Source organism: Doryrhamphus excisus, chromosome 4, assembly GCF_030265055.1.
Source record: "Doryrhamphus excisus isolate RoL2022-K1 chromosome 4, RoL_Dexc_1.0, whole genome shotgun sequence".
NCBI lineage: Eukaryota > Metazoa > Chordata > Actinopteri > Syngnathiformes > Syngnathidae > Doryrhamphus > Doryrhamphus excisus.
The window spans coordinates 18,022,854-18,039,469 of NC_080469.1; the positions used below are offsets into that span (position 1 = coordinate 18,022,854).

The 16,616-nt window shown below is 42.1% G+C and overlaps 1 protein-coding gene and 1 long non-coding RNA gene across 2 annotated transcripts; one reads left to right on the forward strand and one right to left on the reverse strand.

The window, feature by feature from the left end:
- Window positions 1–1,115: 1,115 nt before the first annotated feature.
- Window positions 1,116–3,142, reverse strand: LOC131128506 (transmembrane protein 252-like). The gene is made up of 2 exons (XM_058071408.1): window positions 2,853–3,142; window positions 1,116–1,648 (listed from the first exon to the last, which is right to left on the reverse strand). Exons 1-2 carry the CDS (start codon window positions 3,116–3,118, stop codon window positions 1,405–1,407), a joined length of 510 nt encoding a protein of 169 aa, XP_057927391.1. The 5' UTR covers window positions 3,119–3,142; the 3' UTR covers window positions 1,116–1,404.
- On the forward strand, window positions 2,599–16,048 carry LOC131128509 (uncharacterized). The gene is made up of 3 exons (XR_009129652.1): window positions 2,599–2,751; window positions 2,888–3,031; window positions 15,918–16,048. It is a non-coding gene; the product is annotated as an uncharacterized LOC131128509 (long non-coding RNA).
- Window positions 16,049–16,616: the final 568 nt, after the last annotated feature.

Consider the following 16,616-nt stretch of genomic DNA (forward strand, 5'->3'; position numbering starts at 1 on the left):
TTTCACATCATGACGTCTTAGTGTATTACCTACAGTAACCTTGGAAACGGTGGTCCCAGCTCTTTTCAGGTCATTGACCAAGTCCTGTCGTGTAGTTCTGGGCTGATTCCTCACCTTTCTTAGAATCATTGAGACCCCACGAGGTGATATCTTGCATGGGGCTCCACTCCGATTGAGATTGACCGTCATGTTTAGCTTCTTCCATTTTCTAATGATAGCTCCAACAGTGGACCTTTTTTCACCAAGCTGCTTGGTAATTGCTCCGTAGCCCTTTCCAGCCTTGTGGAGGTGTACAATTTTGTCTCTGGTGTCTTTGGACAGCTCTTTGGTCTTCGCCATGTTACAAGTTAAAGTCTTACTGATTGTATGGGGTGGACAGGTGTCTTTATGCAGCTAACGACCTCAAACAGGTGCATCTGATTCAGGATGATACATGGAGTGCAGGTGGACTTCTAATGGGCAGACTAACAGGTCTTTCAGGGTCAGAATTCTAGATGATACACAGGTGTTCAAATACTTATTTGCAGCTGTATCACACAAATAAATTGTTAAAAAATCATGCATTGTGATTTCTGGATTTTTCTTTTTAGTTTATCTCTCTCACAGTGGACATGCACCTACGATGAAAATTTCAGACCCCTCCATGATTTCTAAGTGGGAGAAATAGCAAAATAGCAGGGTGTTCAAATACTTATTTTCTTCACTGTATGTCTTTTAACACAGTTACCTGTATAGCGCTTTTCCACCGCCAAGTTGGTGACACAGCTTTGACATGATTACATTTTTTTTTATGCAGGACAACTACATTGTGTATTATCCAATTTCATATATCAAAGTGTCATTAAAGCATCAACATGTTTTGTTATATTTTTGACTCTTATGAGATCTGAAAAGACCATCCTGTGTCATTCTGAAGTTGCAGAAGCTTGTCGGGCCGCCTCTTGTTTTATTATATTGTGTTGACCTTTTAAACCGTCGTAGAACGACTCCATCCGCGATTAAAACGCGTTGTTAGGACATGATGATGTCATGATGTCAAAGGCATAATGTTGCAAATACTGTTATGATCGCTATAAAGGTAACAAAGTGTCAAATATACTCAGAAAGATCTGAATATGATGTTTATTAGTCAACATGTCTTGGCACACTCCGGACTTTACCAGAAAAAAACATGCATAAATGTATTTAATGTCTTATATTAACAATATGAAAACAAACACAGAAGTCAGTTAGCACACAAATAAAACATTCATTGTGAAAAGTATGATGTTGTCCTTAGATAGAGCCTGTAACCATCTATCTCCATGGATGATCCACCACCCGGCACTAGTGTGGAGATGCCTGGCCTTGACCCGCTTCAGGTGCATGTATGTGAAGTCTTCCTACATTTAGAATATCCTGCTCTCATCCGCACATTCCAGAAGAAGCCTCACTCCTCTCCTCAATATGCAAGCTGTATGGAGGCGGCTGCTCCCAGCTCCATGTGCAGTCTGGACTCGGAGTTCTGTCCTGGCTGTAGAGTGGGGGTGCCAAGCTAAGGACCACCTGCATGTCATCCAGGACCAGTTCTTGCACTGGGTTTGGACTCTGGTGGCTTCTCTGGGACTCCTCGTAGGATGGAGGGAAGGAGCTGGGTCTTCTCATGTTACTAGGGATCCAGATATAACAACAAGGAATTAATTACATCTGATAAGCATGCAATGTATTTCGATTGTTTTCTGATTTTAGAATTAGAAGGATTTTCACTAATACTTTACATTTTGGTTGAATTTATCTCCCCTCTCGTTTGAGTGGTCCATATGTTTATGTCTTACGTCACTCTACGTGAACCCGGAAGTAGCTCACGAACTAGCAAACGGGACGAACAAAATAATCGTTAATAATGGCTAACCTCGATTTTTTTTCACTTTTTTAAATAATGAAAACAATTTTGACTTTTGGACGTTTCAGTCACAATGGGAACATGTAGCGTTTCTTTATGATCGTTATGATCCAGATTTTGTCATCCTACGTGAGTCTGCAAGAACCCAGAAGTAATAAAATATAAAAAAAAACCATAAATAAATAAATAAAATAACCCAGAAGTAGCATGCTAGCAGGCCGAAAAACAGCCATACACAAATACATTTTTAAAAGAAAACAGTTTTCAGTTTTTCCCTTTCTGTGCTTTTCCTTTATTCTTTTTAAGAGGAAATGATTTGAACTTTATATTTTTTTACGTTTCAGTCACAAGTTAAGGTTCGGTCGTCTTACGTCATTTTCCACGATCTGGAAGCAGTATTGTAGTTGTCGTATAGACGTACAAACATAAATACTGCACATCACCTTTGAACTATTTTGCGGTTTTGGATGAATTTATTTCAAATTTTTAAATTTCAGTAAAACGCAAAGAAATCAATACAAACACGGAACATGGAAGTAGCGTGGTACCGGACAACAATAAAAACGATATCGACTTGTTTTTTTCACTTTTGTTAAATGTATATTTTGAATAAAATGGCGTCATGTGGCGCCCTTCTAATATGACATATTTTTAAATTGATATTAGTGGCTAACAATACCTCTCATCGACAATGATTGCCCCTAGCCACAAGTGGTCGCAGAAATGTGACGTAAGCAACTAATTGAGGTTTGTGCCACGCTATTGCACCTGCACGCAATCAAAGTGAATGCATATGTTAAGTTTTATGGTGAATGATCTAGCTTATTCGTTGTCTTTGTGGTTTCGCATTGTTACTGGAAGAGAAAGAGGTAAGAAATGTGTTTTCCTGGTATAGTCTGACTTGAGTTTCAACATAATTTAATAAAAACTAGTTATGACAAAATAGGCATAGCTATTGCATTCAACTGACCTCTCAATGGTGTATACTTGTATGTTGTGTTGTAGTCTTCTCCTCTGATGCACCTTGCGCTTCATGCGGTGGCAGAAGCTCCAGATGACGCCTACAAACATGACCAGGAGGCCAAACGTCATCAGGACGTAGGCTAGGATGAGTGCCCATGAGTCCACATAGGCCTCCATGGACAACAGGTAGGCGCCCATGCAGATCAACGCAATGCCAACGCAAGGCATCATCATACGCAGCAGTGAGCACAAGTGCATCTTCACGTCCATCATTCCTTTTTTTTCTTGACGTCTTCAGTCAAGTGGACACTCCAAGTGATTGCAGCCTTTTCTGTAAGAGTTTAAAGGTGTGTGAATGTAGTAATGTTCTGATGGTGCAACCTCCTTGGTTGTTTATTAACACATTCTAATTTGGCCTCAGATGTAAAACTCCAAATATTTGCACATCTAACGTAAAGATCAGCTGGAAACACTTCATTTTAATTATGAAAAGGTATTATGATCTATTTACAGCCTATGATTGGCTCATAGTGCACATAAACAAGGCATTAATGACATACAATATGCCAGTAGAGGGGGCTGTTTCGCTGCTTAAACTGAGCAACATTACGTGCCAACCGTCAAAAGCAGAGGATGTGAACTTTGACACAGCCAGGGAAAAAATAAACTATTTTGTGTGTTCTTAATGCTAAAAAATAATAGAGCACGAGTTAGTCAGTTCATGTTGCCAGTCCTCATGCACTGTAAATGATTACAAAACACATCTTTATCCCTGAATTAAATATTAATGCAGTGCAATACAAATCAGATTATTTTCCAAACTCAATCAAGAATATTGACAAATACCTAATGACACAAAGTTTTAGCATTAATATTTACCATATTTTGATTATGTGTGATATAGTTTGGTTTGTAAGGTATTTCTTTTTAGTATAGTTGTGTTTAATGGTTCACTTTTAAACATCACTTTTATTTTAATGTATTTAATATACCACCTTTATTTTCTTGTGTGGCACTTGTAACTTAAAGCAACAGTCAGAAAAAGTTGCTTTGCTCTTTTTGAATCCAAATGGAGTTGGGAAGTGTAACATAATGTACAGCAGGGGTGGACAAACTACAGCCCGGGGGCCACATGTGGCCTGCCAAGCGTTTGAATCCGGCCCGCCAGATGCTTTCTAAGTATTTCAACTTTAAACGTATAAAATGGCAACATGACTTGGAAGTCGGATGTCTTATTTAGTTAAAAAAAACAAAAAAAAAACTGTAAAATTAAATGACATAGTTTGATGTGGTCTGATGTGCTCCCGAAAAAAGGGACATGAGAACTTATAGCTGATAGAATAACACTTTTACAGATACAATTAGACAAATAATTCAAGGGAAATTAAGCATAAAATAGTGTGTGTGTTAAATTATGTTCTGGCACCCCGGACAATTTTGTTAACTCAATGCGGCCCACGTGTCAAAATATTTGCCCACCCCTGCTGTACAGTGACAACCAAATGGTAAATTCAGTGAAATTGCTACCGCTAACACAACACAAGTAGATTCCTGGCTGGTCCACCAGTATTATACTTAATATGCTAAAGTAGGTGATCTTGCTTTGCCACTGCGACACCAGTGTACCATCTACATGATTTTCAAGCTTTAATATGAAGGTCGAACTGCTACATATTGTTGCTTTGATGACGCATAATTGTGCATGCTAATCTACCTGTTGAGTAGTGTTATGAATAAACGCACGCATCCACACAAACTGTTTTAGGTTTCTCATCAGTGACAGGAGTTGCGCCTCTGAATGGATTGCATCCTGGCTTGTATGTCACAATTGCACCGCAACAGGTTAACACATCCTCATATCTGATTGAGTGCTATCTGCAGAGACGATCACTTTTCATAGTGGCAATAACTCCCTACAGCTTATTATTTTTCAATTATTTGCATGGCGTGTTGTTTGGGAGAGGATATGAGCATCATGTGGAGTAGTTATTCCAACCAGTCATGGTCAGAAACTCTTTGGTATTGGAACATCACTGTCTGTGTGATGTATGGTGACCTGTACAAACTTGTGCATGAAATCAATACATGCATTAGATTACGCCCTTGCATATAATTAGTCAGTGCGTGCACACGTGTGCACACATACTTCTTTTAGACCTCATTATGCAGTGATAATAATAGACAGAGGGTCATTAGTGATGAATGAAGGCCGGTTATTAATCAAATGGTCCTGATGAGGACCTGCCATCTGCCCTCTCGGATTAATAATGCACATCATAGTTGGACTACACTCTACATCAAAGTGCACAACTTTGCATAGAAAGTCCTCTCACAGTGGATCATCATGTATTTGTTTGTTTACAGAGTGAGCTGTTCCATTTTGTCATGTTGTTTAAATGTGCAGTACCCTCACAGCCCCCACGAGGGCGAGAAAGAGCTTTTTAGGTGGCGGGAAGGACCGCAAAAGTTGGTGGATTTAACTACAACAGTAGTTGTACCCCTGATTGATCGCCCTCATGGTGTGGTCACATGTTTAATAGGATCCAGTTGGAGGTGGTATTAAGGAGTGCTCCAGCCCACCTGCTTTTGATAACCAGGATGCGCCTTTCTGTGGATTGTTGTCCAATGTTGTTTAGTCACAGGCTGTAAATCTTCAAGCAGAGGGTAACATATTCGTGCTTCAAACCTACAGCCATGGTGCCCTCCGAGAGCCGCTATTGTCGATAAAGTATAAATTAGGACACACCCCTCGTGTCCAACTTTATGGGAACAGTTTGTGGAAGGCGTTTTTCTGTCCCCAGTGCACATATGTTTGGTTGAGTTTGATGTGGAAGAGACCCATCCAACACCTTTTGGGATGAACTCGAGTAGAGATGCTGTTACCAGCATTGGTAACCTTTGACCTCAGGAGATGTCAACAATCCGTCTCAGGATACTGTTTTATTTACTTAGTGGATTTCAAAATTAATACAAACATAATCTGACGGGACAAACCATTGTCATTTTAATACCGCTTGACCAATCACAAAGCGTTTTGGCAGGAAGCACAAATCAAAGGACATACAGCTGGAATAGGTGCAGACTCTGGAAAATCTAACAAGTTTTCTATGCGGATTATTGTGTGTAGCTGCTCTATAGGAGTCCACAACTCGATACATTCATTTTCTACCGCTTATCCTCACAAAGGTTGCGGGGGTATGCTGGAGCCTATCCCAGAAGACTTTGGACAAGATGCAGGGTACACCCTGGACTGGTCGCCAGCCAATCACAGGGCACATATAGACAAAACGGTTCACACTCACATTCATACCTATGGACAATTTAGTCTCCAATTAACCAATTAAGCTAGCATGCATATTTTTATTTGAAACATACAACCTCCTTGTTGTAATGCTGAAGGTATTCTGTAAAACCAAGAAATCTAAGACTACCACCACCAGCTAGCTAGTTACCAATAGTGGTTTAAAAGTTGTTTAAAAAAAAATCACATATACGAATTCAACTCCATACACACTGTCATACATTTCTGTTGGTCTTGAATAAAATAACACTCAGTGCTCCTGGGTGTCACTCACGGCTGTTGGTATTCACGCACACACAATAAAGCAGTTTCAGACAAGTGAACGACAATTTGCAGTCATGTATACAATAGGCTAGACGTTCAACTTTTGTAGCTAAACGTTGTCAAATCGCTATCAACAGTCAAACAACAAACATAACCAGTTCATCTGCACGTACCAAGTCAGCATACTCAAAGATGGAAGAGGTGGGATGTAATGTTAGCAGTATGTTTGAATGTTGAGGATATTCCTGGTTGTCATGCAAGTGTAAAAATAAGTTAAGCACTCCATTAACTTCAGTAGATAAGAAGTATCGATGCTGGAGTCTTACTGCTCTGAATGTGTGATTACTTGGCTAGTTCCTTGTCTCTGAGCGCCCCTTGTTGAGGATGTTCATCGGGAATAGCGACACAAAGCCTAAGAAAAAGCAAATTCACACAGAATTTCGGATCAGCTGAGGGACGCTGGGATCTCATGTGACGGCAGAGTTTGAACTTTGAAGTTTTGTGCGACCTCAGAGGCATATTGGCCTCCACTATTTGAATAGAATTCCAATCTGTGATACATTTAACATTAGAGGTTCCGCTGTAAGATGGGCTCTACTCCAAGAATATAGGAACAATTCCACTTCCTCATGGCTTGCACTTATGGTGTCCAGTGCTCTCGTGTTGCTCCATTGAAGCCGTATAAACCCCTCGCAGCTCGTCTGGCCAAGGCGAGGCAGGAGGGGATCAATGAGGAGATCAATAGGGTCCCTGGGAGTCCTAATAGCCCTGTTACTGCTCGCTGACTCCCCTGACTGGCTGTCTGATATGGCTGGCAGCACGCTGGGGGGGGGCAGACGCGTATAAGTCCATGTATGCGTCATCTGCATATACAGTGAAAGGACCCCTCCTGAGTCTGCACCTAGGGACTTGTGTCAGTGATGCTCATTGATGGAGCTGATGGCTAATTGGATGGTTGGAGTGGAATGGAAGTTACTAGGATATTAATTGAAAACATCAAGGCACTTTTTAATGTTATTGCACCAGAAACAAGTTTGTGTGATCCAGTGCTCCAGTTACCTAGAAAATTGATGATTTTACCTGGGAACTCTTCTCATACTTCTCAGAAGGATTGTGGATGATCGGGAGGAGGGGGAGAACTTTTCCTTTTAAAACTCACACCAAACTATTGACCTTCCTCCAGTTTTTTTTTCACTCATTCATTTTCTACCACTTATCCTCACAAGGGTCACGGGGGTGCTGGAGCCTATCCCAGCTGTCTTCGGGCGAGAGGTGGGGTACACCCTGGACTGGTGGCCAGCCAATCACAGGGCACATATAGACAAACAACCATTCACACTCACATTCATACCTATGGACAATTTGGAGTCGCCAATTAACCTAGCATGTTTTTGGAATGTGGGAGGAAACCCACGCATGCACGGGGAGAACATGCTCGACACAGAGATGGCCGAGGGTAGAATTGAACTCCGGTCTCCTCGCTGTGAGGTCTGCGCGCTAACCACTCAACCGCCGTGCGGCCCCCTCCAGTTTTTTATGCTTGATATTTCCACCGTGCAAGTTCTCTCGAGGTGCCCACACAAAACGAGTCGTGGAAAAAGTGCAAAAAAAAAAAGAGTGCCAAAGCAGTATGTACGTACCCCGCTGGTTTTCACGAATTATCAGTCATCTTCACGCTGGCACCTCACTCGTGCTAATAAACACAGTGGTAGGTGGGCTGCAGAGAGGGGCAGTGACATCAAGGTGATTCCGACTGGAGGTACCCCGCTGTCCTAATTCCCTATTTATATTCCAATGATTCGCACCAATCAGGAACAATGGGTGCATTCAACAAAGATGTTTTAAATGTTATTTTATTAGTTCTACCTTCAATATGATAAATACAACTTAATCCCATCTCAAGGTGGGATTGTTGTATTAATATAATGTCTGTTGTATTTGTCATCATTAGTTTATGTACAGTATATGTTTATGTTATGGCAATGAATGATATATTTCTGTATGTTGGAGTCTCAAGGAGGAAAACCGTCCATTAGGTTGACCTAGCATTTGGACATACATCACATGTGCCGCATGTGAGAATGTATAGTTCAAAGCTTCTGCGGGGGGAACCATGTTGGAGGCAGATGTCTGCCGTGATGTGACATGGAGTTGCAGCATTATGTTCCTCTTGGGTAGGAGCATAAGACCAGGGGCATCCTGTACACGGGCCTTGGGGGAAAAGGTAATAATGGCGGGGTATAATTCAGGGTAATGAAGGTTGCCCCACCAGATCAGTCATAAAGAATGATAGCCAGGCAGACGGGGTGAGGGGAGGGGTGCTGTTCACACATTTGACCTCTACTAGCATCCTTCCACTGCCAGTATATTGTTTGCTGATCAGACTACTCAGTGAAGAACTGAGATAAGTAAAAGAAGGGGGAACTAGCACATGATTTAACTTTGGCCAAGCTCCATAGAGCATCTGGAATTTGATGTTAGCCAAGGCAAGGGCTCCATACTGTACATGTTAGACGGTGGATCTCTTGTAAGAGGAGTTGGAGATAAAAGATAGTAGCATGCGGGTCTTGTATTCTCTCTTTCATTGTCGTCTGGCTTCATTGAAGGGCCAAATTGGCTTTTACGTTAATAAAAATATGTTCTGAATGTATGGGGAGCTTAAGACTCTTTTCTGTCCATAAAAATACTGTGTTCGGTTGATATTAGGTTTGGCTTCATTCAGGGACATAATTTTTTTTCCAGCCATGGCATGTCCAACATAATGGAGTGGGGTAGGGGGTTCTCCCATTTTGTGTGGAAGTGGTATGTTTTTGGCTTCTTGCTTTGTTGTTCTTCCCCACTTCATTTGCAACACTCTTCTAAGCTTCAAAAAAGTCAATTGTAGAGGACAACTTGTTAGCTTGGTAGCTTGTTATGCAAGCAATGGCTGTCCCTGCAGTGATCTCGTATCCTGTATAGTGTAAACAAAAATAATAGGAGAATAAAGGTGACTATAGGTTATTTCATGTCGAATAATGCTAAAAAGTGTTTTTCCATAGACAAATAGGTTTGTGATGCTCCAACTATGAAACTATTTCATGTTTTAATATTGAATCCTCCTTCACAGAAAAGCTAAAGGTGCTAAACGAGGTGTGACTTTAAGCAAGTGTATGCACGGTGTAAACAGTCAAACAAACAACCTCCTTTTACCCTGATCATGATAAGCAGTATGAAAAGTAGGACAAAAGCCGTGCTGGTGAAAACATTACCTTCCTGGTGGAGATAATCATGCAGTGCCTGGCTATACAGTTGATCGGTATGCAGGCGGTGTGTAGCTTCCTGTGGGCAGACGGGGGCCGCGCTGCTCTCCTCTACATGTCTGCTAAATGACAGTAATTATTTTCCTGGGCTGCAGGCGACTCATGCATGTTTTATTTCCTCCTCCACCTCCCTCATCTGCCTGCACGGACATGCATGGCACACTTTGTGGTGGAATGGGGAACAGAAGAGGGGAGAGGGGGGGACACACCCAAGAAAATTTTATTTCTCTCCTTACCTCCTTCATAAGTCCCCATTGGGTTTCTCCAGCCTGGCTTCTTTCACTGAGGAGGCCCCCCGACTTTTATGGTACCACGGGGGGTTTAAGCAAGGGCTGACAGATGCTGTTAGGGTGGTCTCATGATGGTGGAGACACAGATAAAGACACCTAATGGGGGTTTGTGCACGCATGCTGCTGTTGTAAGCATTTTGCTTCAAAATGGCAACCATGTTTCATTCAGGCCTATGTGTCACCCTGGTAATATCCACAACTATATGGGTGGGGTTTTTCTTCAGAAATATGTATTTTTCTCTGCACAAAACATTGGTTTCCCACACCAGTCACACTCGAATAAAGGAATATGCTTTTGGATGCTGTCAAGTGCGTTCCAAAGCACACAACTCTTAACGAGCAAGGTAATTGAAGCAATTCAGAAGCCTGAAGACGGTCTATTCAGGAAACTGTATGACCATGAATGTAAAGTTACAAAATGATGTACGTACCCACCCAAAAAAACCCAAAAATAATAAATTGGCCAAAAAGAATTCAATCAAACAAAATGGAGTTACCAAATTGTCCATAGGTATGAATGTGAGTGTGAATGGTTGTTTGTCTATATGTGCCCTGTGATTGGCTGGCCACCAGTCCAGGGTGTACCCCGCCTCTCGCCCGAAGACGGCTGGGATAGGCTCCAGCACCCCCGCGACCCTAGTGAGGATAAGGATAGAAAATGAATGAATGAAAATGGAGTTAAATATGTAGAACACAATAGACAAATACATGAAAATGAAATTGTATTTGCAATCAACAGGTGCAATAAGAAAAAAGTAGAATAGATGATAGATGTTGACTTTCTCCTGAATATTATATCTGAGTTATGGTAATGGTAATGGTTTAATTTCATTTCAACATGCATCAGATTACAATTGAGTGCATCCCATAATCAGTTCACAGTTCCACATGTCCAAAAGGAGTAGGAAGAAGCAAAGCTTATTAAATCCTACCCCTCCATTTGGTACTTTTACAATCAGTAACTGTTACATTTGTTCACTTCCTGCTTTCCTAATATAGTGTTTTTGTTTTTTTGTCACGTACCGAAGTACGAGGTGATATGACCATATAATGACATAATCGGTACCACAGTAACTCTCAATATAGTTATGTATATAGCACATATATAAAGTTCTAAATCAAGTTATGAAGTTCTAATCAAATGGGCTTAGCATAGAGACGAGCAGAAAAAACAATAACATAAATACACATTAGCTGTAGCTGTATTAGTTTTAAATGTGTAGAATATTCGGTGGGCATGGCCTCCGTTGGGTTGCAGCACTCCAACCCACAATGCATGCTGGTAAAAAAAAAAAGGAAAGTTGAAACAATAGGCATGCAACCCAGCTGGAAGTCAGTCAGGGTTGGCTGACAAACGTATTAACTGGAGGAGCTTGTCTTTTCTATCCCCCCTCTTTTTTTTTTTACGTAGCCCCCTTCATGGTACTGTTTAGCGTGTCACACCGTCCTGTGACATGTTGGCTCGTTCGGCGCCACCCGGGGGATCTCTAACACCCCTGCAGCTTTCATAATGAACATGTGGCCTCTCTCTCTTGGGCGCAATTTAGCATAATTCATAGGCAGAGCACAGGGCATTAGCCAGATGGTGCTGTGGGTGGCATCCTTTCTCTGGCCATCCATTAGCGCCGTGCTGGTGACAAAATTTCAATTTGAGGAGACAGACAAGGCATCCGCTTTCAATATCATTTCTGTGTGTGTGGATGTTGTATGTGGTTTGTGCGGTGGATTTCTCAGGGGGAAACAAGTTCAAGAAGACAAATGATTACACATGAATATATGTAGATTCCATTCAAATGCAGTATTTAAAAGATTGCCAAGTGCTTATGTTGATTGAATTGGTGCAAGCAGCTTTAAATGACCAATGACTTCCTGTCATGCCAGTGGTGATCAAACCCACATGCCTTAAGTCCAAACATCTAAGATCAGACAATGACTAAATATTACAAATATTAAACCACACAATCCTAATTATAAGACTGACAATATTAGTGTTGTTGTTAGCAGTATATTTGGTAAAGTTGTCTTCTTCTTTCGCTGGACTTTTCCCTTCAGGGGTCGCCACAGCAAATCAACCGCCTCCATCCAACCCTGTCTTCTGCATCCATCTCTCACACCAACTACCCTCATGTCCTCCTTCACTACATCCATAAACCTCCTCTTTGGTCTTCCTCTACGCCTCCTACCTGGCAGCTCTAAACGCAGCATCCTTCTACCAATATGTTCACTATCTCTGCTCTGGACATGTCCCAACCATCTCAGTCTGGCCTCTCTGGCTTTATCTCCAAGGCCTCCAAAGCAACATGTAATGTCCGTCTGATGTACTCCTACCTGATCCTATCTATCCTGGTCACTCCCAATGAGAACTTCAGCATCCTCATCCCTGCTACCTCCAGTTCTGCTTCCTGTCTTTTCCTCACTGGCACTGCCTCTTGACCAAACAACATGGCTGGTCTTGCCACAGTTTTGTATACCTTTCCTTTCATTTTAGCTTAAACACTAATATTGTAAGAATAGTAATATTAATTCATTTAAATACATAATGTTATAACTTGTTGGCTTTTACCGATATCTTTGTTAATTTGTGGATATCCTCTGCACATGTTCCAACCATCTCAGTCTGGCCTCTGACTTTATCTACAAGCCCTCTAACATGTAACGTCCCTCTGTTGGGGAAGTTTTCGTCTTTATTTTGTACTGCTATATTTACTAGGGATGCTCCGATCATGTCAATTCCCAGGACCCCTGGCAAATAGTACAAAAATCAGTTTAAAAAATAAAAATAAAAATTGCCTATTTCACACAAACCCGAAATTAATTTGATGTATGTTTTGGAGTATTACGAATATATATGTATTATATGGCTGGCATATAATACATGTCTTTGTGTTTGTGGTTGTTTGTCTATATGTGCCCTGTGATTGGCTGGCGACCAGTCCAGGGTGTACCCCACCTCTCGCCCGAAGACAGCTGGGATAGGCTCCAGCACGCACTGCGACCCTCGTGAGGACAAGCGGTAGCCTTTTATGCTATTTTGTTCTCATTTGTCAAAGTATAAAGGCATAAATGACGACAAGACATTTGGTAAAATGACAACAAGAGAGCAAAGTTGGCACATACGCCACCAACGTGATATATACTTCCCTGTAGGACAAAAACATGTGACCGCTAGGCAAAGCATGTCAAGAAAGATGCAAGAAAAGTCCAACCCCGATACGTTGGACGAGTGGTCAAACACGCTGGCATGGATTGGTGTAGCCATTGAGGTTTTACAGACTAGTGTTGATTCTCACGGCAATGCAGGACCGAGTGTGTGCCTTTTATTTAGTGTTCCTACATTTATCGGCATATGCCGATCATGTCTACTGACATAAATACACGGTTCACTCATGGCCAGTATCGTGTTCCCTTTTTACAGCAAGGACAGGGAGAGCCGGCCCAAACTTACAGTAGTCAAAGCAAAGTTAGACAGACGCTGAGGAAATGGCTTCATGTTTTACTTTGTATGAAAGTCTCCAATTTTTTTTTTTCTGCCGGATGAGGTGGGGCATTATGTCACATACAATCCAGCAAATCCAATAGCAGCGTGGTTATCAGCAGTTCAGCCTTTACGTGGCTCGCACTTTGTCAGCAGAGGTGTCACGGTCGCCATGGCCACCACATAATGGGGGCAGGCCTAATTCAATCCCAGGGGTGAATGGTGGGTCTTGGTTGGACTGGCGCACGGGGAGAATTGGCATGCGTCTGAAAGCCATTCAGTGTGAACTGAGAAGCCAGGAGAAGACACAACTTTCCCATCCATTCCTAATCTTCTCCTTCGCATTATTCCCTCCTACTCATTATCCCCCTTTTCACTACCTTCTTCTCCACTACACATCCTTGCCTCACATCCCTTCCACTCTATTCAATCAATACCTCATACAATCACACCCCCTTTCTCCCTCCCCGCTGACATTCCAGCTCTGGAAAATAATAGGATTTCATTAGTACCACTGGATCTTGTTGTATTATTGTTATCCCTCCCCGAAGAAGACAGGGATTAGTGCTGGAAGAGGGGAGGGGGGGCTGCGGACAACTTAAAGTAATAAGCCTGCAGCCAAGCGTCCACAAGGTGCGCAGGGAAGCAGAGAGTGGTATGGGAGGGAGGGACTAGCATGGCTAATAGCGTGACCGACCAATCACACGGCTGCATACGTTATCCCAGTGAGAGCGTGTGAGAGGGAGGGGGAACAGTTAGTTACAGGCGGTGTGGGTGCATAACTTCTGTCACTGGTAGTGCATATAGAAAAGGCTCGGGAAGGGCCCGAGGCTAGCTAGTGCTGTTTGCAAATGGGGGTGGGATGGGAGGGATGGAGTGGGGAGATTTGAATCCCTTTGGATGCCAGTAGCAGACCAAGAGGAATGGCTGGGTTTTAAAGAAAAGTTTGCAGGGGGGGTGATCACTGCTCCATCACATTGACTCGCAGGTACAATGGGGTACTATTTCTAGTACCTCATCAGCTATTGTAGGTTGCTCGTTGTTCAAGCAGATTCATCATCACATTTTGAGGATGCATGGCGATAAATTACAAAAACCCGACACATGCTACTGTTAGTTTACTGTGTTTCTCCTCCACTCTTCATGTTGTGTCACTTGCCACATACATGAGTTTTTCCTCTTTTCGAATCACTTATCTGAAAGCAATGGTATACATGGAAAGGAATATTCCAATCTCTTGTCTACATGCGCCGCTATAATCAAACAGAATAGTCAATGGAGCATGCGCAGTAAAGCGTAAACATCAACATCACGTGATACCGACTTCCCCGAGTTTTTCTTTCACTTGTTGGAATAACTCCGTATTGCCAGTTTTTCATTCGTCCAGTTTGAAATTTAGTTTGGATCAAAAACAAACTTTCTGCAGCAGTCCAGTGCCGATTGCTGGCCTCCATTTTTAAAACCCAAGAAAGTCTCGAGCTGCGTGTTACGTCATATCTGAGCATGTGCTGAAAGAACACACCCGGGATAAATTTAAACAGGAAAAGATCAAATTCAAATCTTGCTAATATTTTATCATTAAAATCGGGAAATGGATAGATATATATTTTCTCTTTTAATAAAACTGGACTTGTGAATGGGGTATAGAAATGTTTAGATTCTGTTCCACAGATGGCAGTAATGCACACGAAAGCTGCTTGCCAACAGAAGAAGAAAAACACCACGAAGAACGCAGTCTGACAACTTTCCGTTTGAGCCGGGTACAAGATACCTCAATCGGGGGAAAGGAATATTCCACCCTTGAGAATCCCATTATATATTCATTCGGATTGGCACTTTTCTTTCGGAATGAGGTGTATACAAAGGTTACATTCTTTCCATTTCAGCAAATAAACCGAATGCAATTGGAATATTTGGGTCCATGTATACGTGACTACAGATTAATCCACCGTAGCTTAGTTTTCACTCTTATTTTGAATTTATTGTTATTCTTTAGAGTTATAGTATAGTACATTTCCAACAAACTTCATGGAGGGATTGGAGTCATTCGGGAATAAAGGCTTTCGCGCCACAACAAACATTTATTTTAATATACTGCATAAATCTTCATGACTAAATTGAGTAAGTGTCCAAGAAGATGTACAGTTTGATGCCGATCCAAATAACCGATTTTAATGGTTGACTGGTCCGACTCAAGTCATCAAGTCATACACTGGTCATTCTGCAGAGTGGAATGGTCCTCCTGAATGGCACGGCGAGAGCAAAAAAAAAAAGAACAAGGCTTCTCTCTCTTTCTCCATGGCTTCATATTAAAATTCATGGAGGCTCTCTGCACAGAGCACAAATGTCAGCAACAAGGGCCGTGATATATGCTCTCATTCTCTCCCCTTCCTGTCGCTCCATCCTTCTTTCACTCTCCTCTCGCTTCCCGTCTTTGTTTCAGTCGGCCGGACGCTCAGCGCCTGCTGCTGCGGCTGCTGCTGCCGGAAAGGAGGGAAAAGAAGCAGACATAGATGACTGAGTGGGACGTCACACTGTTCCTCATTTAGGCTTTTAATCAAGCAGCCAGGGAATGTTGGAAGCATTTCTTCCGGCGAGGCCTCCGCAGCTTGTTTACACCGCCAACCTCATTGTGTATGCTATTAAACGTCACATTACCTGGAGTCTTCTACTCTGCTTTAACGATGTCATTTTCACTGCAGTGGCTTTTTATTTTCAGCCGTGACCATGCTGCGCTGTTGGATGTGACATGTCTGCCAAGCATATTTGTAGTGGAAAAGAGGAGTCAAGTGGGCTTTTCCTTCATTCCGCTTCTCTCACCGTGACATTATAAACACAGGCATACGGATTTAAAACCTTAAGTAGGAGAGACATCCGGAACACAGTCGGACAAAATAAGTAGAAGCAGGAGAACAGCCGGAAGGTCATACAGGTGTCAACAGGGGTTAAAAATTTTTTTTTCAGTAACGGATGCTATTTTAACTGTTATCAAAGTGTGGTGCATTATTAGTGGAGCGGCACGACCGAGTCGGACATTCTATCCTTAAACTTTATTTCGACCTTAACACGTCAGCAGCAGCACTCAATTCCAACATGTCCGACTTGCACATTGTCTTGTCTCCACCAATCACATGGGAGGTGC